Below are 16,985 nucleotides of genomic sequence, written 5' to 3'. Positions count from 1 at the left end.
AGGAAAGGCCCTCGTAGTTGGAGGGAAAAACAACCCATGAAGGAAACAAAAAACAGGCAGAAAGTAGATCTATACAGTTGAGTTAAAAAGGAAATTGAGAAAGATAGAGAAGAGAAAAATCACAAAGAAATGATTGCTAGGAAGGAAGGGGGAATACATTCTACCTGAAAATAAAAGAAGAAAAGAGAGAAAAGAAAGAGAAAGATATAAGTGACAGCATACACTCGCGCACGCGCTCATTCAACCGCCGCCATGAAGCTACAACAGCTAACGGAAGACTTGGCCGAGGACAAGGAAAAAAACAAATTTTAGCTTTTCAACGACACCATAGAAAAAGCCGCTGTGTCGCTACATTCAGACCAATTCGTACAGAGCAGAGCAGCAGCTCCAGCGAATAGCGATCAAGATTTTCCAATGATTTTCCGACACTTGAAAACGCTAAAAGTGTAAAAACTTAACGTATATTCGACTTTGGAGACTCAGATGGAAGTATTTTAGGTTACTGAATAACCAGGGTGAGTTTGTGCATGTTTGGAGGTCGTTTGACAAACAGGTGCGAAAGTACACTAGCGCCAGACTCTCTATCCAGAGACATTTCTTTTTTCATCGAAGCGGAGGGGGATCTATATGCAGGCCGCGACCCCTATTCGTGGTAGAATATTATTTCTGTCGTTGCAACGGCAACAACAGGGAGAAATGTTGCCATGCTGGTGTCGAGTTGTCACCGTGATGAGTGGCGACTTATTTTAAGGTCGAGTACGTACGGTACGTACGCGTATTCGCTGTAGAACTACACTCTACCCAATTTCGTTGAGTACTAGTATGTAATATGTGATATGATAACGACAAACCAACCGACTTCCCTTCCAGCTACAACTGAAAAATGCCAGGAGTTGTAGACGTGTACCCCCCTCCACCGCAAAACTGCTGTCAGCCAGGAGTTGCGCGATCCCTGCTTTACAGTGGATCTCGTTTTCAAGGACATCAGAAGAGTAAAGGCAATCGTTATGATGTAGAAGTGGAGTTGCAGGTGAGTGTTCTGTTCCATTCATTGCATTCACATAGATATGAGACACTGAGACAGTGCAGTCGCCAGCATGCATTTCAACGTGTGGGCCCACGTTATTACCCCGGGGCGCTAACCTCACAGTAACACTAACGTTACGTAAATTTACTACAGCCCGACACGAACGTGTTGGCCATTCATTGAACGTGCTCATGCTTCTAATCTCTGCCTTTATAATGTGTTGAGTGCAGTGCACTTTTTTGATTGATTAGCTACTCCAGCTCCAGGCCAGCTCCATAGTCGACCATACACAATAAATTTACATGGCATGGGGCCATGGCATGAGCAGTGATGAGTGAGTCTCTGACTCTGATCTCTCAAACTCTTTTTTTCGCAAATATAATTTATTCTATTGAATTCGAAACTTATTTTCATAATCATACTTAAATTAATTCACCTGAATTTGCACCACAGTTATCGTGGTTATTGGGGAACGTTGATGTTGATGTTAACTTTCAGTTCCAATCATGTCACATCACAGACTCTAGACTATTAAACCCCAAGCTAAGCACCTTCTGATCTGGAGATTCTCCCACCTGAAGCCCCTAGCAAACGGGAGACTCCAACTTTATGTGCGCAAAGCGCACATCACGAGCACGAAGCATGAAGTTTCTTGCGGCCGGGGTCAAGGACCCTGGAAGCTCTAGGGTTCCAGATGCTCTCTTGTGCTATCTCAGGCTTATTTTTCGACATACGATGACACTAAGAGATCATTTCAAGTGGGCAACACAGAGCCAGGGCGGGAGAAATTGCATCTCAGACTCGAGCGGGAGAACGGGATATTTTGCAAAAATGGGCTTTCGGTGGGAGATCTCCCGTAGAAAGCGGGAGAGTTGGAATCTGTTATGTTGTCGCTCAAAGCAACTCACTCTTCAGCCGTTCGGGAAGCTCTAACGTTAATTTGCAATTATGGCTTACCTTGCCTAGCCCTGAACGATGCAGGCCAGAAGGTCTAGTGATACTGAAGTTTGCCATCTGATATTTTGTGATATGGCTTTCAAGTGCTTTTCACTGGGGGCTTATACAAATTCTTGGAATACAATGAGAAAGTTGATAATGACTAGTTGAAAGGAGTTAGTAATGTCGGTTCAGCAATGTGTGTATGTGTGTGTCTGCCTCAGTCTGTGTGTGTTCATGTGCCCTGCTATGGACAGATAATGTTTCTGGCAAAATCTTGGTTTGTAGGCGTATCCAAGTATAAATCTGAAGAAAAATAGTACAATGTAGAAACATAAAAAAAAATACATCCTTGCGTATTGGGATATTCATTTGGCCACTAGAGTAAGTGATGGTGAGAGGTTGTCATGAATCAATACAAGTCAATTTGTATGCATTTGTGTTGCATAGACATTTTTCTTTTGTTTTAAAGCGACATTAATTTGGTTGCTTTTTAAAATCCTTTCTACCTGCAAAATGTATGCAGCATGTGGATGAGGAGAACAGCTACCTTTGTGGTTATCTGAAGATCAAAGGATTGACGGAGGAGTTTCCCGTGCTGGTGACATTCTTCGAGGGAGAGATTATCAGCGAGAAGTACCCCTTCCTCACCAGGAAGTGGGATGCTGATGAGGAGGTGGACAAGAAACACTGGGTAAGGGTCACTCTCAAAGTCAGACCACTCTCATCCACCCATTGATAGATTCTCAACTGATATGCGAGCACTTTTTCTGCTTGTTTGATTTTTTTAAAATGCAGTCAAAAAGGCAGCATCAGTTATCAGAACTATTATGATAAATATGTTGCTGCCTGGCAGCAATATTACAGGCAGGAATTGTAACTCCATTTTGTAAACAATTCATAGTAATTTCATTTGTCAATTTTCTTTCTACTCCCCCCCCCCCCCCCCCCCCCGCAAGGTTGAACTTGAGTTCGCATTTGATAGATACACTTGAAATTGGTGGTGTAGCAAATAGTATGTTCCTATTGCCAAATGATTTTGCTGCTTGCTGTTTCTGTGAGATTTGTCCAAAGTGATTCACTATACAAATAGAGCTTCTCAGGTATGTCAAACTAGGGAAATGAAACGATTGGCAGATAGATGACAGTGTACATGTTGTATGAAAGAGTTTGTCATAAACAGACTGAATGTGTCAAAGGGTAATTTGATTACGTTTTCATGTACACATTCATTGCGGTTGACTGTATTCTTGAGATGGCATTATTAAAACCATGCAGTAAGAACTGTGTGTGGGATGTGCCTGGCTAAGCAAATGCTATTATATCATACACAATGTATGCTTCTTTCTTCAGGGCCAGTTCTTGTCATTTTGCCAGTACTCCAAGACATTCAACCAAGACAACTTTGACTATGATGCGCTGAAGAACACAGATTATGTATTCATGAGATGGAAGGTAATGGAATTAAAGAAGATTTTGTCACAAGTTTGTCTTTCATCAGAGGTTACAGTTTTTAAAGCCAAGTAGACAACTTTCATGCCTCTTTACCACCAAATTGTAATTACACGTACCAGTAAATGTTCAAGGGGTGTAAGAGAACAGAAGAGTACATATCTGACACACAGTCACCACTAGAGTAGCTGTACTACGTGTATGCAAACGTGTGACAAAAGTTTGTACAGAGTCAAAGTAGTAGTATTGTGGTGGTAAGATGATCATAAATTCTCAATCATTAAGCAATTCATCATCATGAATAGAAACAAGATGTTATCACGAATAGGCATCAAAAGCTTATTAAAGAAAGAAAAGATGTTTGGATATGTTCCATTGCTGTTCATTTACACATTTTTCCATTCTTTTTTCTTATTGGTCACAAGCATTCTGCTTGTGTAATGCTTGTCCATTGTGTCCCATGCCTCTTTGTAGATATCTGTTTTCCTTCATGGCTTTTACATTGATCATCATATTCACTGTTCTGCAATACAATTTGTAGATGTGAAGGATATTTCAGGGGTGTTGTAGGAGAGACACAAAATCTGTCATTAGATCTTCATTGATAAATAGTCTGCATCTGATAATATTTTCATCGCCTTTCTCATACCTGGGGACTGCAGGAGCATTTCTTGGTACCTGACCACAAGGTCAAAGACATCAATGGCGCCTCCTTTGCTGGCTTCTACTACATCTGCTTCCAGAAGTCCACTGCATCGATAGAGGGCTACTACTACCACAGGAACTCAGAATGGTCAGTACTACTAATATGTGTTGTAGCAGCTGGGGGGAAGGGGGGAGGGGGAGGAGGAGCTAACTTGCATCCAAGTGGTCGATGAGTAGCTTGAAGGAATGGAATTAAGATTCTATGCTGCAAAAGTGTGTGTTTGTTGAGACAGTCCAAAAGTCTTGTTTTATTTTCGCAGTGAAAAAAAATCAATCCCATGGATATAGTAACATAAATGTTTTACATATAAAGGTCAGTATATATGTATATATATATATATATATACAGGCCCGTAGCCAGGGGGGGTGCGTCGGGTGCGTACGCACCCCCCCAAATTCTGAAAGGTCCACTTTTTCATAATAACGGTTTTTAGCAATTCTCAAGATAACAATCCAAATAAATATAAAGACACATTATATGCTACGTAAATGTGGAAGAGTACGTTTAACAATGTTAAAAATAATTGTACGAAACCCTTTTGTTGTATGAACCATCGGATCGTCCCCATGCACACAAACACAAATGTTATGTATCAATTTGTGCGAACTATTATTATATTGGCACTGCATGCCATGGCCCTTGGCGCGTGTGACCGGTGGTTTTTTTTTTCCACTGGCCGCCCGAGTACGTGCGATTCGTGGATGACATTGAGGTTGACACTTGCATTTTTTCACAGGTACAGAGGTAAGTGGATGAAAATCTAATAGCCTCAAGTTTACATATGATAAAAATTAAAGAAATTCCTCGAAATTACTATAATCGAAAACCTGAGACATTTTATATCTACGTCTCACAAAGATATAGTACATGTACATATAAGTACATGTTGGCATGATAATGCCTGGGGATAGATTATTATGTCAACTATTTTCCATTATGAATGCATGCTCCAATCAAATTGTGAAAAGGTGGTCATGAATTCACATTTCTTACGAACGATCAGGAGAGACGAAACAAAATGAAAGGCCTGTCTTACTCCAGTTCTCTATTAGTTATACATTTTCTCATGTTGTGACAGTTCGATTGGTTCTCATTTTGAAGTGAGCCAAAACCTAAGAACATTCTCACTTATAATTTCCAAAGAGTATTATGCAGGCACGCAAACTCAATTTAGTTGTATTTCATTTAAATGTAATGGGTAAGAGGGTATGAGAGAGAATGCTGAGCTATGAAGTAAAATGGTAAAGTAAAAAGTTTGTCAGATAGTATTACAAAAGCCTGAATATTGCAAGAGCTCCGGAGTAAAAACAATCAGGGAAAAACCCTATGTATGATAACATTGTGAGAGCGTTAGACTGCATTGTGACGCGTCGTTATTTAATTTACATTCTTTATTCATCTTTTTCATAAAAAAACACAGGTAATGAGCTGGATTGGGTTAAAATTCTTACTTACAGCTTTGTAGAAGTCTGAGTCAACAGTATCACACAGTACTTCAAGACGTATTAGTACAAACGATTTCTTGAGCCTGCACCGTTTCAGGCTCTGTTCTGGATACGGCGGTAGAAACTCATTCTTTTTTGTTGTTTATTTTATCATTATTTACTAATCTCTTTTCTAACTTACAGGTAGCGGATTTCTTTGCAGGCCAAATTCGGAAATGTACTGTTGATTATTACTTATACATTTTCTCATGTTGTGACAGTTCTATTGGTTCTCATTTTAAAGTGAGCCAAAACCTAAGAACATTCTCACTTATAATTTCCAAAGAGTATTATGCAGGCACGCAAACTCATTTTAGTTGTATTTCATTTAAATGTAATGGGTAAGAGGGTATGAGAGAGAATGGAAAGTGCTGAGCTATGAAGTAAAATGGTAAAGTAAAAAGTTTGTCAGATAGTATTACAAAAGAAACTCATTCTTTTTTGTTTGTTTATTTTATCATTATTTACTTATCTCTCTTCTAACTTAAAGGTAGTGGATCTCTTTGCAGCCCAAATTCGAAAATGCTTAGAGACAGCTAGTAACCAAATATGCTACTATAATTACTTTAATAAATAAGAAATAACCATTCCAGTATGTATCTTAGTGTGCACAGTAAGACAGATCAAATCAAATAGGATAACATCTGAGCACTAAGCCTGAGGTCTGAATTTGCACTCAACTTCTTCCAATGGCTAACGGATGTTTAATTTTTGAATTTCACTGACCTCCAAATTTCACAAAGAAAACCTTCTTAGCATGATGGTTAATATGACATTTGACTGATATTGGAGATGTTTGCGAATCGGATCTACTACCTTTAATATTATTAAATCTAAAATGATTATTTGAAAGTTCGGAAATGCTGGAAATATCCTACCACAAGGAGGCAAAATATAAATGGTTCACATTTACAATTCATTTTGTTTTAAAAATTTTCTTATTTATTTTCGTTTTTGACAAACTCGCATACCAACGGCTGATATACTGTATAGTAAAGTGAATGTTTCATCTTCCAAACAGCATCCAATGGGATGGAAAACTCCAACTGAAAGGTGGACACCGTGACCATACTCGCTAAAGAAAACGCGTAATAGGGGTCGTTTTTTCTCACGGATTAGATGGAAAGTGTGATGTACGAGCGTATATAATCAAAGGGTATCAAAAAGGCCGAAATTTGGGAAAATGGTATATTGTTCAATCATGATGAAGTACTTCTTTAGGGTGCAGGAAACATTTAAGGAATACTTGTTTTTAAGGCCCAAAAAAATCATATGATCATTACTCGTTTAGGGGCCATTTTGAAAGTCCATGTATGAGCATGGTGTCCACCTTTTAATTGTCGCTACCCCTCCCGGGACAGTATCAAAGGACCGTTTTGTTAATTAACGCAATCCCCCCTTCCTTTAAAAATCCTGGCTTCAGGCCTGCTAACGCGGGTATACAATAGAGAAAATAAAAGTTAAAACAACACCAGGAAAATCACTATTCTCAATTTTGCGGCGCGCTACGCGCGCAGAGTCTCGAACACAATTAAACTTTGCAACTTCCTGGCAAAATGAGTTTTTACTATTTCCTAGATGAAATACCGTAACGCAATTGCATGCAACAGACAAAAATACAAATTTCCTCGATACTTTAAAACGTCATTAAAACAGTCAAAATTCACAATTTGCGGCGCGCTTCGCGCGCAAATTCTTATACAACTTTTGTAGTTCGGTCCTCCAAAGAATATATATATATATATATATATATATATATATATATATATATATATATATATATATATATATAATTGTGTGTGTGTGTGTGTGTGTGTGTGTGTGTCATCATTGGTATTGGTACCGAAGGTCCATTTTTTTAGTGACCGCACCCCCCCTTGAAAAATCCTGGCTACGGGCCTGTATATATATATATATATATATATAATATACATGTATGTTTACTACATAATTGTTGATAGGTTTGGAGCATGTCATGTCAAGACATAACAGGAAAAAAAAATTGTGGAAAGGAGTTCTGTTCTGTTCAAATTGAACGTACAAGCGGGACAAGAGGAAAGTTGCCATAAGTCAGTAGATATCTTATTATAAGCTGCAAGGTTGGGTGTTTGTTGACCCAGTGAAATGTGAACTTGGTCATCTACAGTATAATCAGGAAGTGATAGACAATGCTGAAGGCACAGTCTCAAAGGTCATCGTGTTCTTTTATTATTTTTCTCTCCTGCAGGTACCAGAGTCTTAATCTCACCCATGTGGCGGATCACAGTGTACCCATCTACCTGTTTCGGTAGGACTTTGTGGTGGGGAAAGAAAAAAGCTCATGGATATTTATAATTTGTGCCACTCATGCCGTGAATGTTCTTGTGAAGAACTGAACTATAATCTGCAATGCTTGTGGTGATGCTGCTCATCTCCCATCTTCATGCATTACGTACGCTGCTGCAAGCTGCATACGGTTGTAGAGCCGTAAACATCTGACGCTTTGCCCACCGTGGGTATTTTGACTCTATTCAAGTGTAACGTAATCTGCGCATGGAGATGAGTTGTAGAGACGTCTAGTGCTCCGAACGCCTGGTGATATTAGTTCAGTTTGATATTGCATTCACTTTGACATCACCCCTTCTTTCTCTGGCTCATCAAGATACAGCATATGACTAGACTATCCATCTGTAGCTATGCCTCATCATCAATGATATTGTATGAGACAGAGTCAGTGGCGTATCCAGGCAGGTGTGCACTGGGCACACACCCCATTTATTTTTTGTTAAAACAAAAGAAATAAAAAGAAAAAATTGGGGGTGAGGTGCTTGCACTGCCCCCCCCCCCTTTAATTTTGTAAAGGCGCCCCCTCTTTACGGAATTCCCGGATCTACCCCTGAGAGTTGTGAATAAGTTGACATGTAACAGCGTAGAAATCTTATGATAGGTTAGATAATATTTGGTCCCTTTTTGCAATATGTTGAGGGAATGGGGCTACATCATTTGGAAAAAAAATTCAAACAAACAAGCAAGCACCCATATACACATATATGCATGCAAAAAGAGAATTAGAAATAAACGTCATGCTTTGTAATCTTTGAAGCAGTACACCAAGTAATTCCTTGTGATGTTCTAACAGTGCGTTGTCAGGAATTCAACATTTCATCTCACATCTGAGATATGAAAAGCTACTCAGTATCATTTGTGTTCAAAGGGGATGGCTACATATCCCAGCTCTCTACTCCACAAACTGTTGCAGATGTGCTTTACCTGCGCATATTATGTGAAACACTTTTTTAGCACTCTAAACAAGCACTGCAAAACACTGCGTTGTTAGCGTAGCTTGCATGTTGGGCCCCATTTCATGAGGGTATAAGTGTTGGTCCAACATGGCGGACAAAAGAGTGTCGGGCTGTATGTATGATATGCAATAATATCATCGAAAAGAGGATTACAGGTATACAAAATATGTCCCGATAATAGCAATATCCCACTCATTTTTATTTTTTGTTCTTTGTTTAATCACATTTCAGTACCATATATAGAAATGTACCGAATTGAGGTTTGAATGAATCCACTCAAGCAGAAAAAAAAAAAGAGAGAGAAAATGGAAATATCCAGGATAAATTTGCCAAATCTCTCGAGGAATGCTTTTCTTAGCTGTATGCATTACAGGGGAACCATAATGAGATGCTTGGGACTACAGAGATTCCCTTGTCATATCAGGTTATCTAGTTATTTGATTATGTGGAATAAAAATAGGAGAATCAAGTGGAATGGGATAGCCCTGCAAAATTACCCTATTATATCCGAGGATCTTGCTTTATCCGACCTCGTTGTTATGAGGTTCCCTTACACCTGCATTATCATCTGGCACAGAGCTGAGTATGCACACAAGGTATGTGGCGATAGAACCTCTTACCAGTGTATGACGAGCCTTCATCAAACATTATCTCAAGATATGAAATGTATATGCACTGTGTCTGTAGTCCCATTTAATGCATGTCGGATTTTATCATCTTGTCATTTGTAGGATGCCTTGGGTAAGACTCAAGAGCATGTTCATCGGCTCTCTCCAATATTTCATGGAGAAATATGAAAAATGAAATTGAAATTGAAAATAAGCATCCATAAATTGTGATAATTGTGATGAATATGTTCATCTATGTTTGTAGAGGTATGGCCTGTTGTTGAACTAATGAACAATGTTTGTAGGATGATGTGATGACGTTTGTACTCAAACTGACTTACTTTAATTGCAGAAGAAATGAAGTCAACTCTAGCCAAATTGAATTTGCAATGTAACTATATGTGCATATATGAGTTTTAGGCACATGGAAATTATACAAATGTCTTGCTATTTATATCAATAAGCAGAGACAGAATGGTACAGCCATTATTGAGTCATCATTAAAACAAAATGATATGCAATTCTTTATTGGTTTTCATTTTTGTCATGTCTGTGAAGGTACAATGCAATATCCTGTGGGTCAGAGCCCAGTAGTAACCCATCTACGTATTAACCCGTTGAGGACGAGTCCCGAGTATACTCGTGCAGGTGTCTATGGGAAATGTGTGTTGTAGCAAAATCAGCCTGTCTTCAACAGGTTAATACATTATAAAAATGAATTAATTATTACTGGCAGTTGAGAAATTTTGATTTATAGTTTGGATCATAGAAGTGAATTTCATACTACTGTATATTCTGTTTGACTGCACTTTGCTGAGTCGTGTTTTCTGTGCAAAATTCTCTAGGTCATGCAGTCATTTATTTAAAAAAAGAAAGATAGAAAAGATGTTTGTGTATGTCAAAACATGGAGGGTTTTCCAGAACAGACTGTTGCAAGTTTGCCATCTGAGCTACACATTTTAAAGGGATAGTACAGTATTGGTGGAGATGAGAATTGGGCTTTTAACTTTTTGCGAGATGCCAAGAAAACACTTCTGATTTAGTACAGAGCATACCATTTTAAGAGGAATTCAAAGTTTGTTTGATGAAAATCAGGTTTGGAATGACTGAAAAATTCAAAAACAAAGTAAAACAAAGCAATGATAATAAAGTGTGGTTCCCACACTTTATAAGTATCGGTCTTTTTTGGATATGTCAGCCATTTCAAAACCAATTTTCATCAAATAAACGTTGAATTCTTCATAGAATTACATGCTCTTTCATGTTTCATATGAGGTTTCTCATTATCTCACCAAACATGTTAGAAACCTGAAATTAGGTCTCAACCAAAACTATACGATCCCTTTAAGTATGAAGAAAATATCGCAGAGACCCCTAAATGTAAGAGAATGGATAGGATTCTAAATACTGTAGCATCATTGACAAAGGTGTGTGTTTTTTGTGCAATTCTCAGTCACAAAGGGCTGTCCAGAATACACTGTTTTCAATAGCCGTCATTTTCAACAACAACAAAAAAAATGTTACAGAATGATAGAGAATGGATATGATTCTTTGATACACTGTGGCATCATTGATACAGTCACTATGTTCAATAGTTTTGTTCTGTAAAAGGGCCGGGGGGGGGGGGGGCGGAATCCGCCCCCCCCCCCTCGACGTTTCGCGCTGTAAATCTGAAACGCGAGAAGGCCTCATTGCAAGGCTTCTTGACTTTCTTCGTTCAAGTCTTGCACAACTTTTGAGACCAAATTTGCAACGTCCGCGCATACTTTTGCGAAGCCACGCCCATTTTCGTAATTGAATGTTGCCCCAAAACAGGCACAATTTTGTGATTTTGTGTACATTTCCTATGGAAAACAGTGATCTGTCATGAAAGTCATAAAAACCTAATTATTTTTACAATTAATCACTTTCATTGATTAATTTTGTGCTAATTATGATAGAAAAGTGGTCAGTGACAATTTCCATTGAAGAAACAAAGAAAAAACAAAAGTTGAAAAACAGAGAAATACATAAGAAATTCTGAAAACAATAAAATACGTAACAATTGAAATGAGTTTTGGAAGTTTTTGTGATGTACAATTGTTGAATATGCTAAAACAGATTTACAGATCAAAAATTAGACTCTTAATGCTTTTAATTAGGCTAAAATATCATCTTGAGCTTAATTTGCATAATTAATTAATTAATTAAAATTAGAAATTGATTGTTTCACAAAATCGTATGACAAAATCTTGTAGATTATGACGTGGGTCTCACGTATGCAAAATTTCATCGCGATCGCACCACCGATGGCCGAGATCTTGGGGGGGGGGGGGGGGGGGGAAGGGGGGGTTGCGGAATCCAACACGACTCATTTGGAAGCATTGCTTTACTATCTCATTTTTTATACCCTTCCTCCCCCCCCCCCCAAAAAAAAAAAAAAAAAAAATAATAATAATAATAATAAATAAATAAATGAAAGCAGATATATTGTTTAATCATTTATCACCTTTCAATTAAATACCTTTTTACATTATTAGTATTCAGCCCTTTCATCCTACACTTCTAGCACAGGAAAACAGCCTTCTATCCTAGAATCGGGTGCTGTTCGTTATTCCGAAGGTTCAATATTCCGAAGGTTCGTTAATCCGAAACACACAAATTCCCTATACCTAGAGGTTCGTTAATCCGAAAATGAAAAAGGGTTCGTTAATCCGAACATTTGTGGCGTTATTCCGAAGATTTGTTAATCCAAAAATGAAATTCGGAAAAACGAACCTTCGGAATTACGAATCTTCGGACAGAAGAGCCTTCGGAATAATGAACCTTCGGAATAACGAGCTGTAACCCCTAGAATCACTCCTCTAACCTCATTAATATGTACATACAGTCAACCTTTCCCAAGTTGAATCTATTCGGACTAAAGAAATATGTAGCACTGACTTGGTGAAAAGTCGACTTATGAGGGATTAAAGTCAATAGATTATTAAAGAAAAGAGGATTTGAAAAGACCTTCGACTTAGGCAATGATTTGAATTATGCGAGGTTGACTTTAGAAAGGATGACTGTAGTATGCTGTATGTACAGCATCACCACTTCAGCAGACAGCTGGAACAGAGCTGCCATTATTAAAAGTCTGGAGATGTAGATCAAACTCTTTCCACGTCTGCTGTGGATAATTGATATACATGTAGAAGACACTCAAGAGAATAACCCGATGGTTATTTGGAGCTTAAGATGAACCTTCTTTCTTATACTTAATTTTCTTGTGCGGTAATGATACCAAACTGTTATAGCATTAATTAGTTGTTGAGATACAGTGAACATCACCCTAATCTCTGTGTGTTTGTTTGTTTGTTTTTGTTTTTTTATGGCTGGTTTGTTTACTTTTTGCATACATGCTAAGTCCAACCACAACGTCAACTCCAATTTCTGACAAAGGACCCATTTATTTACTGTACCATGGTAAAGGGGAACGCTTGGGTACAGTGCCTTACCTGAATCCCGAAGAGAAAGAAAGAAAAAGAGAGAAAAAGAGAGGAAAGGGGGGGGGGGTTGTCGTGGGAGAGATGGAGAGATAGAGAATGGAATATGAAGTAGAACTAAAAGCAGCGGAATCCTAAAATGGTTCTGAAAGGAGGCATTTTACACTCATACTGTCTATATTTTTACAACTGAAATCAGAGTAGACATGCCACATATCGTGATATCACATGTATTTGTAGAGTACCAACTGCTACCTGGAGACAATGTGCATGCATTTTCATAATCAAAATGACATCTCTTTGAATCAAGATTTGACATTTGAAATGTCATGTGAATAATGCTGTTTCATTCTGAATAATAAGAATATCGATTGTTTATTTACTAAAAGTTCTTTTTGCCTATGAGGGAATGTTTATTTCATGTCTGTTTCCAGCTGATATAAATAGGAAGTTATATGTTTGAAATACTGAAACATATTGTCTCACATAATGACAGTACGTGTGTCCTTGTGCCTGCTGTTCCTGTATTTATGTATATGTCAACTTCTTTGGTCATAAACAGGCTGTGCAGTTTTCTGTTGCAATTGTGAGGGTTTTGATTGCATTGTTATATCATATGTTCCCTTACTCATATGTTGCTGTTTTTTGTTTGAAAAAAAAAAAAAAATCTGCTCAGCTAAAGTAAGATTTACCTTTGTATAGTTTGTGATTTGTTGATGCTTGTTTTCCCTTCACTTGCCAGATTTCTTTTCTCATAGACTTACCAGTGTGTACCCTTACTGGTCACCTCTCCCCCAACTGCTTGTTTTGGCTTTATTTCTTTTTTTTTTTTAGTTTATACATAACTTGTACGTGAAACTGATGTCTGTCAATTTCAGGATGTAAAAATATTCAGGGCTTTATGCAACATGCATAGTTCAAGCATAAGAGAGAGAGAGAAAAAAAAAAGATACATCATACATACACGTTCCATTTATAATGATGCCTATCATTATTGGTGTTTTTACAGGGACAATGTTACTGGAGTTCAGACAAGCCAATACTCACGTGTTCAACACAGACATGCACTCGCATGTGCACATGCGTACATTTTTTTTTTGGGGGGGGGGGAGGGGAGAAGTTGTTTTCTCTGTGAAAGCACATTGTGAGAAAATAAAATGTTGATTTTACATGATGTACACATTGAAATATCCTTCAAGTGTACTGTCTAGTTGTTCTCAAAGTAGTTTGTGTGTGATTGAGGGTGGGCGCGTGTCAAGATGCGTATGTGCGTGCTTGTACGTACTACATGTACAACCTGTACTATGAATGACGTCCCGTAGCCTGTCTGAAATTCAGTTTGCTTATTTCCAACAACGGTGTGAAGTATTATCAACATTTATATAAAAGCAAAGATCAGAATATGTAAGTAAAAAGCCATACAGTGGCATATATTTTGTCATATCAAGTTAATGTTTTGAAATCCATCCATGAATCGTGTTAACGTTCGATGCTAAGTACATAAATTATTTTAAACCGTCGAACGAAATGAAGACAAAATGAAACCGAAAAGCAAAACCAACTCTAGGGCCCCTCCCCCGGGCCGGAGCGTCCCCACCGTCCTAAAAAAAAAAAAAAAAAAAAAAAAAAACCAACAACAACAACAACAACAACAAACAAACAAACAAACGTTCTGCGGTACCTGTTTCATAGAGCTGAGTTTGGCTGTTACGTGTCATATATTTCATTAATTTGTGAAAGATATTAATTCATTGATTGATGGAATAATGTCCAGAGGTATTTCTGTGAGCAAGGATTTGCATTTGGTGATTGTTCTTAGTGATATTTAAAAGACAACTGCAAGTGTACTATCTGTAAGAAAAAATTAAGTAGATAAGCGGTGACCTGAGCTATCAAATCGCATGTCATGCATGTACGCCAAGGTGATAGCGAGAGAGATCCATAATAAACATACAGATGTACAACCATTTTCTTTCATAAAGCCTTTGTTTTTACAGACATTTTGCGAGGCAATTATTGTACAAGGTTTATAGTGTAGCCATAGCTTTACAATGTGTATGGTAAGCCAACCGCTACTAAATTTCGTCTTGTAATGTTACGTTTACACCATGTTCCCGGCGGCCACTGCCGTCACATATCAGGCCAACGGGGACAAAACGGGATGGACGCGATATAATACGGGGGGGGGGGGGGGGGGGGGGGATGGACAAACTGACAAGACGTGATTGCCGAGGACCCCGTGTCAGATTTTTAGACCGTCAAAAATTTGCTACGGCAGTCACGGTGCTATTGAGAAACATTGTAGGCCCGGAGTAAAACAGGGTGAACGCAACAAAACGTGACAGCACATAATAGGAACTAACAAAACTCGGAGGCGGTCCGTAGTGGGACGCGACGGGAAATTGATTATGTAGTCTAGCCTGACCAGACGCCATGAGAACGGCGTCTAATAGCTGCATGATCACTGGAGCGAGGACTGGAACGATAAAGTCTAGAATACGGAGGGGGGGGGGGGGGGAGATTATCTCAAAATACCCACGGCTCACTACGTTTCGGGCAAACGGGGCTGCCGTGATCGCCGGGAACATGGTGTAAACGTATAGCATAATAACCAGACTACTGGGCTACTGATGTCACGGCTTCCTTTGCATTGCATAATAATTATGGTAGGCCAAATGCCCGAAGTGCAATTACTTAATGATACCTCACGCATGTACATACCACAGTACGCTGCGAGATAACGCACGCCGATTAAGCGTGCATGTAGTATGAATAATCTTCCACCAGTTTACACAGGATAACAAATTGATTGTGAATAAGTACCTACATGCATAACTGCGAACAGCAAAGTAATTTAAGACTCCCTTTTCGCTATCATTTATTTTGATTTACCATCATTACTATCAATACACTATAACAGTGTTAGTAAATACATTTATTAACAGTTTTAAAAATCAAATTGTGGAAATGTGTATCTGTCTGGCACACAAAACTGGAGAATTAATTCCGACCACATATCAATAAACTTCCCCGTTTTAAAGGCACGATGCGGGTCTCATTGCAATTGCATTTTTTTTCTCAATCTTGCCATCGTTAGATAAAAATATACCTGACTATGGGAAGTAAGAGGAGTCAGTAGTAATATTCATATTTCATAACTTATTTTATAATAATTAATAAACAGAAGATATCATGGTGTACTACACAGCGCTCCTATTATCCTATCATTGCTCGGAATACATTGCATTTCTTTTATCCTAACTACATTGTAAGACGATTGCAGTACTGGCCTCTACTTATACGCAGTTATATAACATACCACAAAGAATAGGACAAGGACACTCTAAAAGGTATATACATAGATAAAACAAAACAAGCACGACGTTCATTCTACTTCCATCCCATAATCACACCATTCAGCAATCCGTTGCAATATCTAACCACGCCCCTTTATTTTTCCCTCTTGAGAAGTTCAGCTCGTTATCAAGTTTTCAATAGTTTCATCTGCTCAAAATCATCCTCTGTTACCCAACGAAGACAGACAATATGTGATAATACCTGGAAAATCTGAAAAGCGGTTTCCCCGTCATTTTATGATCAATACAGGATCGTACGATCTGACTACACAAAACAAAACAAAACAAACATACAAACAAACAAACAAGAAATAGACAAACTAGCTATTCATGCCAAGGCGAGTAATCACAAAGAACCAAACTAAAGTTGCCATTGACCACGACCCTGTCCCATGTTGAATACCTACAGCTAACCAAACAGCAAGACTAATGAACGCTTACTAATTTGCTTTGCGCCAACATGATGATTATTGTTACTTGTGTTTTAGAGACCAAATATAAAGACAAGTTCGACCAATCTCCTTTTTTTAAAAGTCAATCATGTGACGTGACGTCCAGCTGGACAGTTTCCCATGTCCCCGAATACTTCTCAAAGAACATCCATTATATAAAGGGCTCCCTCCCCCTGCCATAGATAGTTTCTGCGCTTCGGCCTCACGCGGGCTTGGCTC

The 16,985-nt window shown here is 38.4% G+C and overlaps 1 protein-coding gene across 1 annotated transcript; it reads left to right on the top strand.

Moving 5' to 3' along the window:
- Positions 1 to 846: 846 nt before the first annotated feature.
- LOC139722463 (glucose-induced degradation protein 4 homolog) lies at positions 847 to 8,350 on the top strand. The gene is made up of 5 exons (XM_071633755.1): positions 847 to 1,030; positions 2,490 to 2,657; positions 3,317 to 3,418; positions 4,078 to 4,208; positions 7,833 to 8,350. Exons 1-5 carry the CDS (start codon positions 884 to 886, stop codon positions 7,894 to 7,896), a joined length of 612 nt encoding a protein of 203 aa, XP_071489856.1. The 5' UTR covers positions 847 to 883; the 3' UTR covers positions 7,897 to 8,350.
- The last annotated feature ends 8,635 nt before the right edge of the window (positions 8,351 to 16,985 follow it).

This window comes from Diadema antillarum, unplaced genomic scaffold (assembly GCF_040938485.1).
Source record: "Diadema antillarum isolate AM-2024a unplaced genomic scaffold, OU_Dant_1.0 scf00000166, whole genome shotgun sequence".
NCBI classification, from domain to species: domain Eukaryota; kingdom Metazoa; phylum Echinodermata; class Echinoidea; order Diadematoida; family Diadematidae; genus Diadema; species Diadema antillarum.
The sequence above is the reverse complement of the archived record's forward strand: the minus strand, read 5'-3'. Positions and strand labels throughout refer to the sequence as shown.

What these genes read in the sequence shown, in the direction of transcription:
- LOC139722463 (XM_071633755.1), top strand. Translation starts at nt 884, where the DNA reads ATGCCAGGAGTTGTAGACGTGTACCCCCCTCCACCGCAAAACTGCTGT. An exon ending in AGGTGGACAAGAAACACTGG is followed by an intron (nt 2,658 to 3,316) that starts GTAAGGGTCACT and finishes TTCTTTCTTCAG; the next exon opens with GGCCAGTTCTTGTCATTTTG. An exon ending in TACCACAGGAACTCAGAATG is followed by an intron (nt 4,209 to 7,832) that starts GTCAGTACTACT and finishes TCTCTCCTGCAG; the next exon opens with GTACCAGAGTCTTAATCTCA.